Source organism: Acinonyx jubatus, chromosome A3 (assembly GCF_027475565.1).
Source record: "Acinonyx jubatus isolate Ajub_Pintada_27869175 chromosome A3, VMU_Ajub_asm_v1.0, whole genome shotgun sequence".
NCBI lineage: Eukaryota > Metazoa > Chordata > Mammalia > Carnivora > Felidae > Acinonyx > Acinonyx jubatus.
In genome coordinates, this window is record NC_069388.1 from 66,317,944 (window position 1) to 66,333,029 (window position 15,086).

Genomic DNA, 15,086 nt, shown 5'->3' on the forward strand with positions numbered 1-15,086 from the left:
TTGGTTCAGGACTCAGTCTTTCTGGGTTTAAATTCTGTTGTTTCCATTTACTGATCAGGTAAGCTAAAACAGGATGCTTAACCTCTGAGTCATTTTCCTCATTTATAAAATTGGGTTAATAATTGTGCCTACTTTATATAGAGAGTTTAATTGATGGTTGAGATATAGTTTGTGGTGTTTAGCACAACATCTGGCCCCCAAAATATTAGCTGATGCTGTTGATAATTAAGTGCTTTGAGACTACATCTATTAGTAGCTACCAGAATCCAGATAGGAGTGTTATACATATAAAATCTTTTTCATAATTCTTAGCGTAACCTGCCAGCTTTGTTCTAAGTAAAGTAAAACTCTGGAGATACTTCTCTTATTTCAGTTATATAAGCATAAGTAGATAGACTAGGAAGACATGGAAGGTTTTTCACTGAATTCGTAAGTAGGGTACTTTTATGAACCATTGAAAATGAATTAAATAGCACCTTAGGTCTATTACTTTTCTCTTTGGTCAGTTATTCTCCCATCATAAGTTTTTTGTATTGAAGTATGTTCCAAAAGCAAAACAAAAGACATTTGAGAAAATAGAAATAAAAAAGGGTAGTTTAGAAATATCTTTCTTTCTTCTCCTTGAAAATAGTTACAATTCAAATTTTACTTCAAGAATGTCAGCCTTTCAGTGTCAGTACTTGATGAGATGATACAGAATTCAATTAAAAATGTTAGAATGTACAGAAGAAATAATAAATTTATAGTAAATTTAATTTTGGTGATAATGAATTTAGTGAATAAGAAATGTTATCTTTTTAGTATGATATACTATAAAAATATTAGAAACTGTTTATCTCTTTATAATAAATATTTCATATTTGAGGAAAGGGTTTATTTGGAATTATTATTTAAGCAATGTTTTAAATTTGGTTATTTTCTGTATTGAGCCATATGTATGACTATTACAATAGGTCATAGATCCTTAAAATGCATAGATTATAAAGTCTTACAATTCAAAGAAAGTTTGCTCATTTTTAATAATAAGAAGCATTACCATTAGGCTATAACTGTGGGCTAGGGACTTTAGTAAGTATTCACAATTATTTAATTTTCTTAATGTCACTCATACATATGGTGTTTTAATACTATATTTTATTTACAGTCATTTCTAATACCATGAAATAAGCTCTGTTCCTTGTATTGTAACCTTAATGTCTTTGTTACACAAATATTGTGCTTAAATATTATGTAGTATAATTGATTGAAAAATTTCTGATTTTGGTGATATTTAAATGTATTTTCTTTTTCCATGAGCTTAAAAATCTTAAGTATTATATTGATTGACAATTGTTTCCTTTATTGCAGAACTGTAAGAGTAAATGGGTCCAGTAATTGGAATGACTCCAGAAAAGAGAGCTGAAACTCCAGGAGCTGAAAAGGTTGCAGGATTAAGCCAGATTTACAAAATGGGAAGCTTGCCTGAAGCTGTTGATGCTGCCAGGCCTAAGGCCACTCTAGTGGACAGTGAGTCAGCAGATGATGAACTCACAAACTTGAACTGGCTTCATGAAAGTACTAATCTTCTAACAAACTTCAGCTTCGGAAGTGAGGGTCTTCCAATTGTTAGTCCATTGTATGACATAGAGGGAGATGATGTGCCATCCTTAGGACCATCTTGCTATCCGAACCCAGAAAAAAAATCAGCAACTTCAAAGCCCCCATATTCCTTTAGTCTTCTCATTTACATGGCTATTGAACACTCTCCAAATAAATGTTTGCCTGTCAAAGAAATTTATAGCTGGATTTTGGACCGCTTCCCATATTTTGCCACTGCACCAACAGGCTGGAAGAATTCTGTTCGACATAATCTGTCCCTGAATAAATGTTTTCAGAAAGTGGAAAGAAGCCATGGCAAGGTCAGTGTTTATGAACATTGCTATATTTGGGCAGGTGGGGGAAAATTAACATAGAGACCTTAAAATATGGGGAAATTAAAGGAAGGCAAAAAATAGTCAACTCATGATTACTTCAGTTTGAGCTTAATTATATTCATTTGCTTTCATTTGAGATGTTTTTAAATTTCTTAAATATTTATATAAATCTAACAGAATTTCAGTCTACTATAGGTACATAAATCAGTTTTCTAATATTCTAATTTTCTATTCTTAGTTTCTATACTGTTCCTGTCAACTGTATCAGTATATTACTCTTAATTTATTCAATACAGCAGTCTCTGCCTTATAATTGTAATGTAGACTATTTACACTAATGTAATTGATATGGTTGGATTTAAATCTATGATCATGCTGTTTGTTTTCTGTTTGCTCTGTTCTTTCCCCCCCATTTTTCCTGTTTTTTTTAAGGATTGAGTATTTTTTTTATGATTCAGTTTTATCTCTACTATTGGCTTATCAGCTATTCTTTTTTTAGGGGTGGGTTGTTACACACTTATCAGTATGTGTCTTTAATTTATCACAGTCTACCTTCAAATCATATTACCATTATACCACTTAATATCTGGCCTTTCACAGAGAAGTTGACCAATCCTGATGCTTATCTGGATTAGTTCTTTTTTCCTGGAGAAGTTTATTTAACATTTCTTATAGCATTGAATTTATAAAAATCTTTTTGTGGAAGATGGGTATTCTAGGTTAACAGGTGTGTTTGTTTTTTTGTTTTCTTTAAGTACTCTAAAGATGTTACTCTCCTATCTTCTGGCTTATATAGTTTCTGATGGGAAGTCTGCTGCCATTCTTTGTTCCTTTGTAATAGTTCTTTTCTTTTCTTTTCTTTTTTTTTTATAATTTACATCCAAGTTAGTTAGCACATGGTGCAACAATGATTTCAGTAGTAAATTCCTTAATACCCCTTACCCATTTAGTCCATCTCCCCTCCCACAAGGACTTTTTTCTTTATATCACTGTTTGACTATGATGCACCTAGGTGTGGTTTTTGTTTTGTTTGGTTTTTTTTGTATCCTGCCTTTGGTTTTTCAAAGGTTCTTGGATCTGTGATTTGTTATTGGATATTGTCATTATCAGATCTGTCATTTATTAAATTTATGAAAGTTTTGTTCATTATATCTAAATATTTCTTGTGGCTCACTTCCCACTTCTGGGCTTCCAAGTAAAAATATATTAGACCATTTGCTCTTTCTTACCTCTTGGTTACTTTGCCCCAGTTCCTACTCTTTTCTCTCTTTGTTTCAGTTTGGATAATTTTTATCTTTCTCTAGATTCTGTCTTCCCTCTGTTGTGTTCATTCTGTCGATAAGCCTGATAAAGGACTTGTGCATATTTTTCATTTCTAGCATTTCTATTTGCCTTATTATTTTTTTATTTTTAATTTTTTTTAATTTTTTTTTTTCAGAGAGAGGAAGAGACAGCACGAGTGGGGGAGGGGTGGAGAAAAAGGGAGACACAGAATCCAAAGCAGTCTCCAGGCTCTGAGCAGTTGGCACAGAGCCCAATGCGGGGCTTGAACTCATGAACTGTGAGATCATGACCTGAACCAAAGTCCGATGCCCAACTGACTGAGCCACCCAGGTGCCCCCTTCTATTTGCCTTTTTTAAAAGTAGTCTCCATCTTGGAGCACCTGGGTGGCTCAGTCAGTTAAGCAGCCAACTTGATTTTAGCTCAGGTCGTGATCTCAAAGTTCATGAGTTCGAGCTCTGTGTTGGACTGTGCACTGATACTATGGAGCCTGCTTGGGATTCTCTCTCTCTCTCTCTCTCTCTCTCTCTGCCCCTATGCTGCTTGTGCTATCTGAAAAATAAATAAGCATTTAAAAAATAACAATAAAATTAGTCTCCATCTTTCTGCTAAAATTTCCCACTAGATCCATAAACATATTAATTATAGATATGGTGTCTGTCTGATAACTTCATTATCTCATCCATCTCTGTGTTTGGTTTTGTTGAGTGTTTTATCTCCTGTTTCTGTGTGTGTTTCCTAATTTTGGATTAAATGTCAAACATTATTTATAAAAGAATGGTAGAGACTGAGGCAAATAATCTTTCTATTCAGAAATAGACATGCCTCTACTTTTGTCTGTTAGTGTGAAACAGGTGTTGGTCAATCTTTGTAAATAATTGGGCTGGGTTTGGGTTTTGTGGTTGTCATAATTACCTTTAGAATACCACAGTCTTCAAATTCATGTAGAAATGGACTGCTAATACTTTGTGCTTAGTGAAAGTCCTGGAGTGTTAGATGATGTTCCTTAGCATTTTTGCTCTACCTTCATCTTTCAGCTTGTGATACGTTTGGGGGCAGGAGGAGAGTTAGTTATTTCTGTCTGTGCTCTTTTCCCTCCCATAACAATTGCTTGTTACTTGGTATGAGGCTCTTGGGGTGGGAACATGAGTTTCTTGATTCTTCTGTTCTAGTTTTAGTATTAAGCAGGCTCTTATGCCTGTCTCAAAAGTAGGACTTTGCTTGCCTCCCCTGGGAGCAGACAGTCTCTCCCATCTACTCAGAGAAGAGTCTAGGGCCGCACTTATCAGTAGCCAGTTATCTACATGTGGCTAGTGGTTGGCATATTGGACAGTACAGATATATGATATTTCTGTCACTGTAGAAAGTCCTATTGGATAGCACTGTTCAGAGCTCAGGCCAATTTCCTGCTCATTCCTATCATGGTAAATAAACTCTGCCTACTATCAGTGGACGGTCCTGGGTATAAGTGAGTGACCATTTCCTTTCTCAGTGGAAGTATATCTCTGCTTTGTATCATCTGGGCATGAGCAGATTTCCTGCCCATTACCTAATGACACATGGCCATTGCCTAGTGTCAGTAAAGTGTGAGGATAGCTGAGTTTTGTATTTCTGTCCCAGCAGCAGTCATCCTTTGTCTGGGACTGGGATGAAAAGGGTGTTTTGCCTCTCTCTTAGTGGCAGGCAGCTTTGGCTTCATAGTGGAGTTTTGTCCAGTTTTTGTGCCTGTCCCACAGTGACACCTCATCTCATCTTGTGCTCATTTAGGGCCTGAAACATGGATGAGCTTTGCCTGATATTCTTGCTCCAGGCTTAAACCTTAGTATGTTCTGCACATCCCATCATCATCTCCAAGGGTATTTCTCACTGCCTCCAGTCTTCCTCTGGAGCACTGGATGGAGACTCATAGAAAAATTCTGGCGAGTAGATATCCCAGGATGCTCAGTTATCTTGCTAGCTCATTCTTGGCTTTTAAGAATTTGTTAAAATCAGGGTGCCTAAATGACTCAGTTGGTTAAGCATCCAACTCTTGTCAAAAAGAATTTGTTAAAATCGGGGTGCCTGAATGGCTCAGTTGGTTAAGCATCCATCTCGGGTCATGATATCACAGTTCATTAGATCAAGCCCTGCATCAGGCTGCATGCTGTACATACAGAACCTGCTTGGGTGTCTGTCTGTCTGTCTGTCTGTCTGTCTCTCTCTCTCTCTCTCTCTCTTCCCCTCCCCTGCTCTCTCACACTGTCTCTTTCTCTCTTTCTCAAAATAAATTTTTTTTTAAAAAAAGAATTTGTTAAAATTTGAGTAGTTTTATTTTTTAACCTTATTTTATGACCACCACTTTATTTGTGCTCTCCCAAAGATAAAACATTGCATATGTTCAATATCTCCTCATAGGACTTTGTCATACTTTAGAGTTCAGTTCTTTCACTTGTCTTGTACCCTTAGTTCCCCGTTGATCCTGGTGCCATTAGTCCATGAGTAGCAAGACATCAGGACACATCATCATCTTACAGCTAACTTAAAGGAGGTTGTATTAGTTATCTTTTGTAAAATGTTGCTATCTAACACATCTACATATGGAATATTTATGAAGACCAACTATGTGTTAGGCCATTGAAAAAGCTTCAGTAATTTCAAAGGATCAATCTCTGTCATAGAGAACCCCAAATGAGCCCTACCTTCCAGTATTCATGCCCTGGTAGAGTTCCTGCCAATAATGAATAGGGCTGAGTTGTGTAATTAAGAGGATATTGTGGAAATGCTGGAGCATGCCTTTTGAGGCTAGGTCATAAATGCCACTATGGCTTCCATCTTGCACTCTTGGATAACAAGCTGTGGGGGAACCCAGCTGCCATATCATAAGAACATTTAAGCAGCCTCTTGCCAACAGCCATGTGAGTGAGCCATCTTGGAGGCAAATTCCCCCAGTTCTCAGTCAAACTTTCCTTTCAGATGACTAAAAGTTTTAGAAATGTTGGATATGTTCGTTCCAATGTGCATTGTTAGATTTTATTTTGAATTGTATCACTTAATTATTTACTAGTTTTAGACCTATTGTGTTTATACTTATGGTGGGACATAAGAGGGGAAATGTCTACTTGGTACTTAGAAGTATGGTACAGGAATAGTGGTAATGTGGGATTGAAGCTCTAAGTTTTGAAGTCATCAGCAGCAATGATTTTCAATAGAAAAATCTAGGAAAAGTGTGTTGTAATGGAATCTAAAGAGGTTAAGTTTAAGTGTGAATGAGCAACAATATCGAATGTTGCAAAAACTTGAAAATGATTGCTAAGATGTGATTGAGACAAGTAGCAGCCAACAGATTAGGATTCAAAATATGGCGTGCTGGTAAATGTTGAAGGATTGAGTAGGTGGGGATGTAGGTTCTCTAAATTTTCATGGTATAAATATTTCCATCATGGCCAGTTTCAAGCTACCAGTATTATGTCATTAAATGTGATGTTGATGGGAGATGTTTACAGTGAGCAGCACACCACCGTGTGTAACGAACTCATCTAATTCAATAAGAAAAAAAAAACTAATAGGAAAATGGACAAGAATATGAACAGGCAATTAACAGAGGAGGAAATATAAATGGTCAGTAAGCAGGCAAAGATATTCATCCTCACAAGTTGTCAGGGACATACAAACTAAAATAACCCCAAAAGTAATTTATACCCATTAGAATGCAAAAATTTTAAACGTTTGGTAATATCAAATTAGATAAGTATAGGGGAAACAATAATATTTTCACACTACTGATATGAGTATAAATGAGTATGACCATTTTTGTGGGCAAGTTGACTACAGTTATTAAAATTAGAAATGTGCATATATTTTGATGTAGTGGATTAGATTCTGATTTCTTCCCTAGAGTAACATTCATACTTGCATGCAAGGAGTATATGATATTCACTATGGTATTGTTTGTAATAAAAGTTGCAAAATAATATGTCCAGTGTGGTTTGATTTGTGGTAGTGATCAAAAGGGACTTGTTCTTGACCATAATTTGTAAATGTGTGTGTTATTTACATAATTAACCTGAACATTTTTGAGTGCTCAGAGAAAGAAAGAAAGAACAGTATTACAGAGTACAAGGAGAGTGTGACAAAGAGAAATAAATTATCTTATGAGATAATAAAGAATATGAGGATAAATAGAGAAATTGTAATATATTGGGACAAAAATTAGCAAGCTGTCACAACTGAGGTCAGGGTGAGAGGAGAGAAAGGCAGGTGATGGTCTTCTCAAAAATCAGTAGCCTGCTTAAATGTCTGAAATTTGGACAGAAAGTGTGATACATTCAAGTAGGATTGGGAATGCTTGTGGATTTTTTTTTTTTTTATGTATGAAATACTTCTTGAATTAGTGTTTCAAAATGACTGTTTCTCTTGTAATATGCAGAAGGCAAGTAAATTATACTTACTTCCAGTAAATGTTGGAATTGAATTTGGTGACCTTGACAGCACTTTTCTGATGAATATCTCTTATCTATAGATGATAATCTCAGAAAAAAGGCAAGATGGCAAGGTCTGGGTCAAACTACAAAGTGGAAATGATACTCAACCAGCTGGATAGCTGCTGATTAGCTTTCCTTCACTGTCATCCATACCATAGTTACTGCTCTCAATAGAGAGGTCTAAAAATCTTGGCTTGGTATTTATCTGCCTCAGTATTTATAAAAGTTAAACGTGATACATTTTTTTTTGCTTGGGTTTAGGTTTCATGTTTTAAATATTTAAATATCTAGGTCTTATATCTACTTTCCTAAATTTTTATAAAGCCAAATTAAAATACTGTAACTGGAATTTTAGCTGGGAAACATGAAGTTAGAAATTTTGCCTGGTTTAGTACAATTTTAGTCTGTAGATTTGCATAGTGATGACTCCCTTCAATAGCTGAATTCCAGGAAAGAAGTCATGCCAACCACTATAAAAGTTCATACTAGAAGCTATAAACAAGAGTTATGAATGCCCTTTTTAATTAGTTAATTCTTTTTAATTCATTTTTTTTTTTTTTACCACAGAAAAGGTAGTTGAGGGGAGTCTATTAAAATGCACAGGGCAAGTACATAAAAACATTTCAGAAATAGTGAACATTGCCTTTTCTCCCAAACTCTTCATTACAACTAACATTTAGATCTTTTTGAAGTTCATTTCTTAGTATTTTCCTTATGTCTTTAGCACCTTCAGTGGTTCTTTAACAAGTAAGTCCAGACGCCTTAGAGTTCCACAATGCAAAATAGTAAATGAGAGAATGCACATTTCCTGTTTCCATTGCACAGAAGATTTATTTTGTTGTAGGCAAATTTAGTTTAAAATAATACTTAACATCTGAAACTCTTTATTATTTGTGTTCTGTCTTCTAAGCACAGTAATAAAAGGGCAAGGTTTTTAAGTAAGAGTTTAAAATAAATTTTTCTTTCCTGAAGATCTTAAAACATAATGTTAGCAAATACATAGTTTTATCTCTTGTTACTGATAGTTTGTGAACAGACCCAGTGAAAGGAAATGCTGCCATGGTAACATAAACCAGACTGTTATTTGGAGACCTTACTCAAGATACTTAACTGCCCTGAACTGCAGGTTTTCAGTACCAGTTCTTCCAATTTACTATTTCAAGGAAATAGCAATTCTGCTATGTTCAAAACAATTTGTAATTCTCACGATTGAATTTGAAAAGTAGATTATTGAACAAAACAGTTTCTAAGAGTGTAATCTCAGGAATACCAAGATAGAACATGACTAACATTCTTAACATAATTGTCTTAGTCAATATATGAAAAATAATCCAGACATATCTTTTCTATATGAAACTGAAGTGGGTTGGGGCAAAGGATGTTGTGGATGCTAATGTTTTAAAGTTTTATTTCCCTATCATTGAAACATATTTATAATTTGGGCCAAGTGACTGAAAATATATTTAATTTAAGAAATTTCATCACTTAATCCAAAAATACATATATAAAATTTGACATCCTTTGAAAAACAAATCAAGATTTCAAATACTTAATATATAGTCCATGTGGTATTTTGCTGCTGATGACCAGGAAAAGTTTCATCTAATAGTATGGTATGTTTCTTTCTGTATTACAGTATGGTATGACACCCATGGTTTTTCTTTTCCTATACATCTGGGTTGCTAGGATGTTAAAAACTGCCTAACACTCATAGTTTTTCTAAGACAAGAACTATTTTCCCTTCTAAATTTAGTTTATTCCTTGTTCTTTACTACCTTTACTGTCTTACTCAGAACTAATTGATTTTTGTTCTTGTTGATTTTTTTAACTCCCTCTTAGAGGAATATACTGTTACTAAACCATATAAACTCTTACTTTATGCCAATTTCAGAATAACCCCTAGAAATAAGTATTCACTTATTTTCCAGCTCTGTGTCACATATAAATTACCTTATTCGAATCTCCTCACAACTCAGTAAAGTGGCCTGGTTTTTTATTTTATGAATAAAATATGAGTAAGACGACTGACTCTTAGAGATTAAATGTTTTGTCCAATATCACATTGCCAATCAATAAGCAATGATTAAGACCTTACTATTTATACCTGTGGAACAGTGTTCTTATATTATGCCATTCTGCTCTAATAATTATGACATGATGTTCAGAAGATAAAAGAGCCTCAGTAATAAAATATTATCTTAACAAAGAATTTGGGACATGGAAACACTCTGGAATTCATCATGTAAAATCTTCAGCAATCATAACAGCTTCTATCATATAGGATTTTGTATAAACAAAAAGGAGACAGGGGACTAGAACACGCATAAATTTTATTGTTGTCCAAGTAATTGTTAATTTAATTATGAAGTGTAATTCAAATTTTAACAAAGGGCTTTTGAAATAGAAAGGTATAATATGAAAAAAAACTTAACAGTTTGAAACTCACTAATCTTATGAGTTCTAAGGAAGTTTTGAACGTCACATGGTGGGAGAAGAGAAGATTATATACCTTATGGTTGATTTTCAGCACTTGTAGAGAAAAAATCTTCAAAAATATTTGTTAAAATTTAATGCCAATATCTAGTAGAATAGAAACAGAAAAACAAACTTGCATGCTATTAGACTAGAGGAAACAGGAACAGTTTTTAAAACTACAAAGAGAGTGGTGTCTGGGTGGCTCTGTTGGTTAAGCATCCAACCACCACTCAGGTCATGATCTCGCAGTCCGTGAGTTCAAGCCCTGCGCTGCGCTCTGTGCTGACAGCTCAGAGCCTGGAGTCTGCTTTGGATTCTGTGTCTCCCTCTCTCTCTGCCCCTCCCCTACTCACGCTCTGTCTCTCTCTCAAAAATAATAAACATTTAAAAAAAAATTTTAAACACTACAAAGAAAATGAACATATATCAATAGCAGTAGCCAATGTTTAATGAGTACTTATTGTCTGACAGTGTTCTAAGCACTTTATGTGAATTAACTCTTACAATACAGTAATTCTTGAAATAGGTACTATGTTTTATATAGTTATATTTTGAACATAGACATTTTTCTGAAGATTACACAGCTCTTAAGTGACAAAACCAGGATTCCAAAGGAGGCAAAATGGTTCCAAGGCTTACACTCTTAACCACTGTACAAGTAGTGTTTAGCTCTGGGGAAGTGGGATGAGATTGAATTTGGATCTTCTTCTTGCATGGCTGTGGAGTTTTGTGTAAAGGCTATGTGTGGATGCGGTACATGTGTATGGATATATTTATCTAGCTACTGTTCAGGATGTGCAGTTAGGGATGTTCAGCTAAGGAAATAGGAAAGGATAGGGGCGCCGATGGCTCAGTTGGTTGGGTGTCCAACTTTGGCTCAGGTCGTGATCTCAACAGTTTGTGGGTTTGAGCCCTGTGTCGGGCTCTCTGCTGATAGCACAGAGCCTGCTTCTTATTGTGTCTCCCTCTCTTCCTGCCCCTCTTCTGCTTGTGCTTTGTCTGTCTGTCTCTCTCTCTCTCTCTCTGTCTCAAAAAAAAAAAAAAAAAAGAAAAGAAAAAAATTAAAAAAAAAAAAAAGGAAGTAGTAAAGATTTATCCTGAAGGAAGAGTTAGCAGGTGATCTCACAGCTCCTAAAGTCCTTCATTTATTTCCTTTGACTACCTCAACTAGGATGTATAATATTTTGATAGTTTTTTAGAATACTCTGTTGATTTGTCAGTTCCCTTATTTTCCTAATTTTTAGTTATCAATTTATCAATTTTATTTTCATTATTTATATTATATAACATTATAATAATACCCCCCTCCCCAGATGTGATAAAAGCTGGTTTCAGATATTTCAATTTATTTTGAGACAAAGAGTGCACATGGGCAGGGGAGGGACAGAGAGAGGGAGAAAGAATCCCAAGCAGGCTCCATGCCATCAGCACAGAGCCCAATGCAGGGCTCCATCTCACAAAACATGAGATCATAACCTGAGCCCAAATCAAGAATCAGACACTTAACTCACTTAGCCACCCAGGTGCTCCTAAAATTGTGATCTTTAAAAGGAAATTTATTATTCTTAATGGCCTAATCAATGTTTATAGTTTTTTCCATTAATATTTTGAAAGTGTAGTCTATAAAAATTCACTAATTACATCAAATTTTCTCATAGGTGTTCCACAGAACACAAGCTTCCTCAAATATTACCTGAGAGAAGGAAGTTCTGTGTTGGATAATTTTAGGAAACCATATAAAACTGGCTTAATCACAGAAATATTTAGATCCCTTAACCTGCTAATATGTAGTGTGACCTTCTAAGAAGGAGAGAAGTAAAATGTGTAGTATTTTTCAAACCTATTTGAAGGAATTATCCCATAGCCTAGCCTTTTCTCTGTATGTTAGATAATATTAGTGAGGTTTTTCAGGTATCAGGTCCGCCTACCTTCCTCTAAGCTGGTCCTTCACATGGGGCCGACTGTGGATCACTCAAGCCCTTCCTTCAGGCAGCTCCCATTTGAAATTTAGCAGGCACTTTTGTTTATGGTTTCTTCAGTTTCTAGTAATCATACAAATTACATAATTTTTAGATTCTGTTGATTATTTCAGTGGCATCTGGGTTCATATGTTCATTGCCATATTATCTAAAAGTCCCTCAAATGTTGTAACTTAAATCCTCTAAGGGCTAATGATGCTTCCTTCCTCTTCATTATCTTTTATAGGAGTCTTTTCCATACTCAGTTGTTGATTTGCCACCCTGAGGCTTCTACTGTGCTTTTCATTAAATCATTTGCATTTTAAATTTAAATTTTACTTTATTTTTTTATGTTTATTTTTGAGAAAGAGAAAAAGACAGAGTGCGAGCAAGGGAGGGGCAGAGAGAGGGAGGGAGACACAGAATCCAGGCTCCAGGCTCTGAGCTGCCAGCACAGAGCCTGACATGGGGCTCAAACTCACTCAAACTCATGAGCTCATGACCTGAGCTGAAGTCAGATGCTTAACCAACTGAGCCACCCAGGCGCCCCTAAATTTTACTTTAAATACTAACTTAAATATTACTGTTAATACCATTAAAAATGAGAATTATTTTTTGATGTATTATTTGATATACTGCTGCATAGAAAGCTTAATTTTTCCTTTTCTTTCTGTTTTTCCTATAATGGCTTCCATTTGTTACAACTTAGCATGTGGAGGACCACATTGTATAGTCCTTCGTGCTCTTCACTGTACTTCTTGGGGTTGTACCATTCTCACAGACAATGAAGTGATTGGCATGTCCTGTGGCTCTCTGTGCCAGGCACTGTGTACTGCCCCTCATGCATAATTTAATCCATAACAGTCCTATAAAGTAGGTCGTGTTATCATCCCTACCTTCCAAATGAAGGAATGGAGAGTGTCTTGGAGAGATAGGAGTTGGTTAACTTTCCTAAGGTCACGTAGCAGGTAAATGGCAGAGCTGGAGATCTGCCTCTAGGGCTTTTAATCACACAATGCATTTATAGCAAGCTTATTTCAACCTTTACATTCTACTCAAAAGGTACTGTAGGGTTTTTTGCCCCCACACATTTAGTAAAAACATCCAGGCACTGATTGTGTAGGTCTTAAAGATTCCAGGTAAATAATTCTTGTGTATTTTATTTTAGGTTAATGGGAAAGGTTCCTTATGGTGTGTTGATCCAGAATATAAACCCAACCTTATGCAGGCACTGAAGAAGCAACCTTTTTCCTCAGCATTAACATTCTACACCCCTCCTGCATCTCCACAAAGGTACAGGATCTTCCATAAAAGTGTCAGTGGTGATTTATAAGATTTCATTGTGTGAGATACAAAAACTTAACAAAGTTGTAAGGTTTTCTGTGTGGTTTTTTTTATTGTATGGAGACCAATATATGGGGTAAGACATTAGCCTAAGGCATTTTCACTTATATCTAACTTTTTGTTATTAGGAAATAGGATATTTGATAGGTAAGAACATAAATTCTGGAAAATACACCCTACTGGGTATGTAAAGAAAGTTATAATATGATTCTAGGTACAAAAGGTTTAAATTATTTTAATTGTCTGCAATACAAATGCATACTAAAGACAAGACAAATTAAAAGTATATATAAACTTTCTAAAGTAAGGTGATTAATGGTTTGTCACTGTAACAGTTTTATATGTATATTTATATTTCTTTTCTATTTTAAGTTTGGTTTTCTTTCACACCACATTTACTATTTTGAAAATTATGTTCAGAGTCTCAAATTTTAAAATGTCTGACAAGCCGAATAATGCTTTGAGTTTTTTTATTCATTTCATTTTTGCTGGTGAATATAATTGTAATGTATTTCCTTGGGTTTTGTTTTCAAACTCAGTGACTCCTATTGATCTTATAGCTTTCCCATTTAAGTCAAAGCTGAAAATGGTACCTCAAATCTGGTTTTGTTTCCTTTTCCTAAAGAATCTGTTTTTTTTAATTCTATTATGTACATTCATTTGAATTGAAAATGCCAGACTTCGTTGAGTTACTTTTGAGGGTAGCCTAACAATGGTTAATTTCTTTTTTGGAAAATTTTAGAGGCTTTTTAATAAAAGACTAAATGGAAAATTTCAAACATACACAAAAGGAGGGAGAAAGCTACTATTAATCAGTATTTAATGCAATGTTTAATTTCTTGAACTATTATTAATTAACTTAGAGACCTTGTTGTACCCAAAATACAGTAAAAAATTAGTAAGGCTAAAGTTGCAATCAGTAATATATTTATATACTCATTGAGATTTTAAGTTTATTTACTATACTAGTAGATTAGAAGGATTATTGTCACAAGAATTATTGAGTAGTTTGTCTGTATGAAATGAAACCTAGAAAAGAAGTCATCAGAGTTTATAGCCTTGTTTGGAACTTGGTATCTTCTTTATTAGTTAATGTTGGTGCTTATTTGGGACTTAGTATCTTCTCTTTATTAGTTAATGTTGGTGCTTATGAGGTATACTAGTTAAAAAAATTAATTTGGAAACTAATGGTAAGTTCTGCCTTTGGTCATTTGTGTGTGTTGTTTAGCTCTGCTTTTTTTTTAATTAAAGATTAAATGAGAGAATTGACACTCTACCATCAAATAATGCACTTTACTGTGACTTTGATATGTTGCATTTTCATGTTTGTACTTTTTAGCTTTATCATATGTTTAGATGTTAAATAAAAATGATTTGTGGTTTAAAAACACATAAATGACACCATAAAGATTCTAATTTTTTACTTTAAAACATTATCTTAATATTTTTAGAAACATTTTCTTTTTCATTGTTGGCAAAATGATGGTTCCATCTGATACGCCTTTGTGTAGCCCTTTCATGTCATAATTGGTGAGTTGAGGAAGACAATGAAATAAAGTGTATGTGAAACTGTGAGTAGAAAATAGACTTATAATTTACTTAGCAAAACAGATATTTTTTTTGAGAGAGGGAGGGAGAAAAAGAGAGAGAGAGA

The 15,086-nt window shown here is 34.6% G+C and overlaps 1 protein-coding gene across 3 annotated transcripts in view; it reads left to right on the forward strand.

The window, feature by feature from the left end:
* FOXN2 (forkhead box N2) overlaps positions 1-15,086 on the forward strand; it is a 66,561-nt gene that overhangs the window by 35,870 nt on the left and 15,605 nt on the right. For all 3 annotated transcript variants that reach the window (XM_053200568.1, XM_027072505.2, XM_053200567.1), the window contains exons 2-3: positions 1,348-1,898; positions 13,257-13,381. In XM_053200568.1, the coding sequence (XP_053056543.1) occupies positions 1,362-1,898; positions 13,257-13,381 (662 nt within the window). In that variant the 5' untranslated portion in view covers positions 1,348-1,361. The remainder of the gene's footprint in view (positions 1-1,347; positions 1,899-13,256; positions 13,382-15,086) is intronic.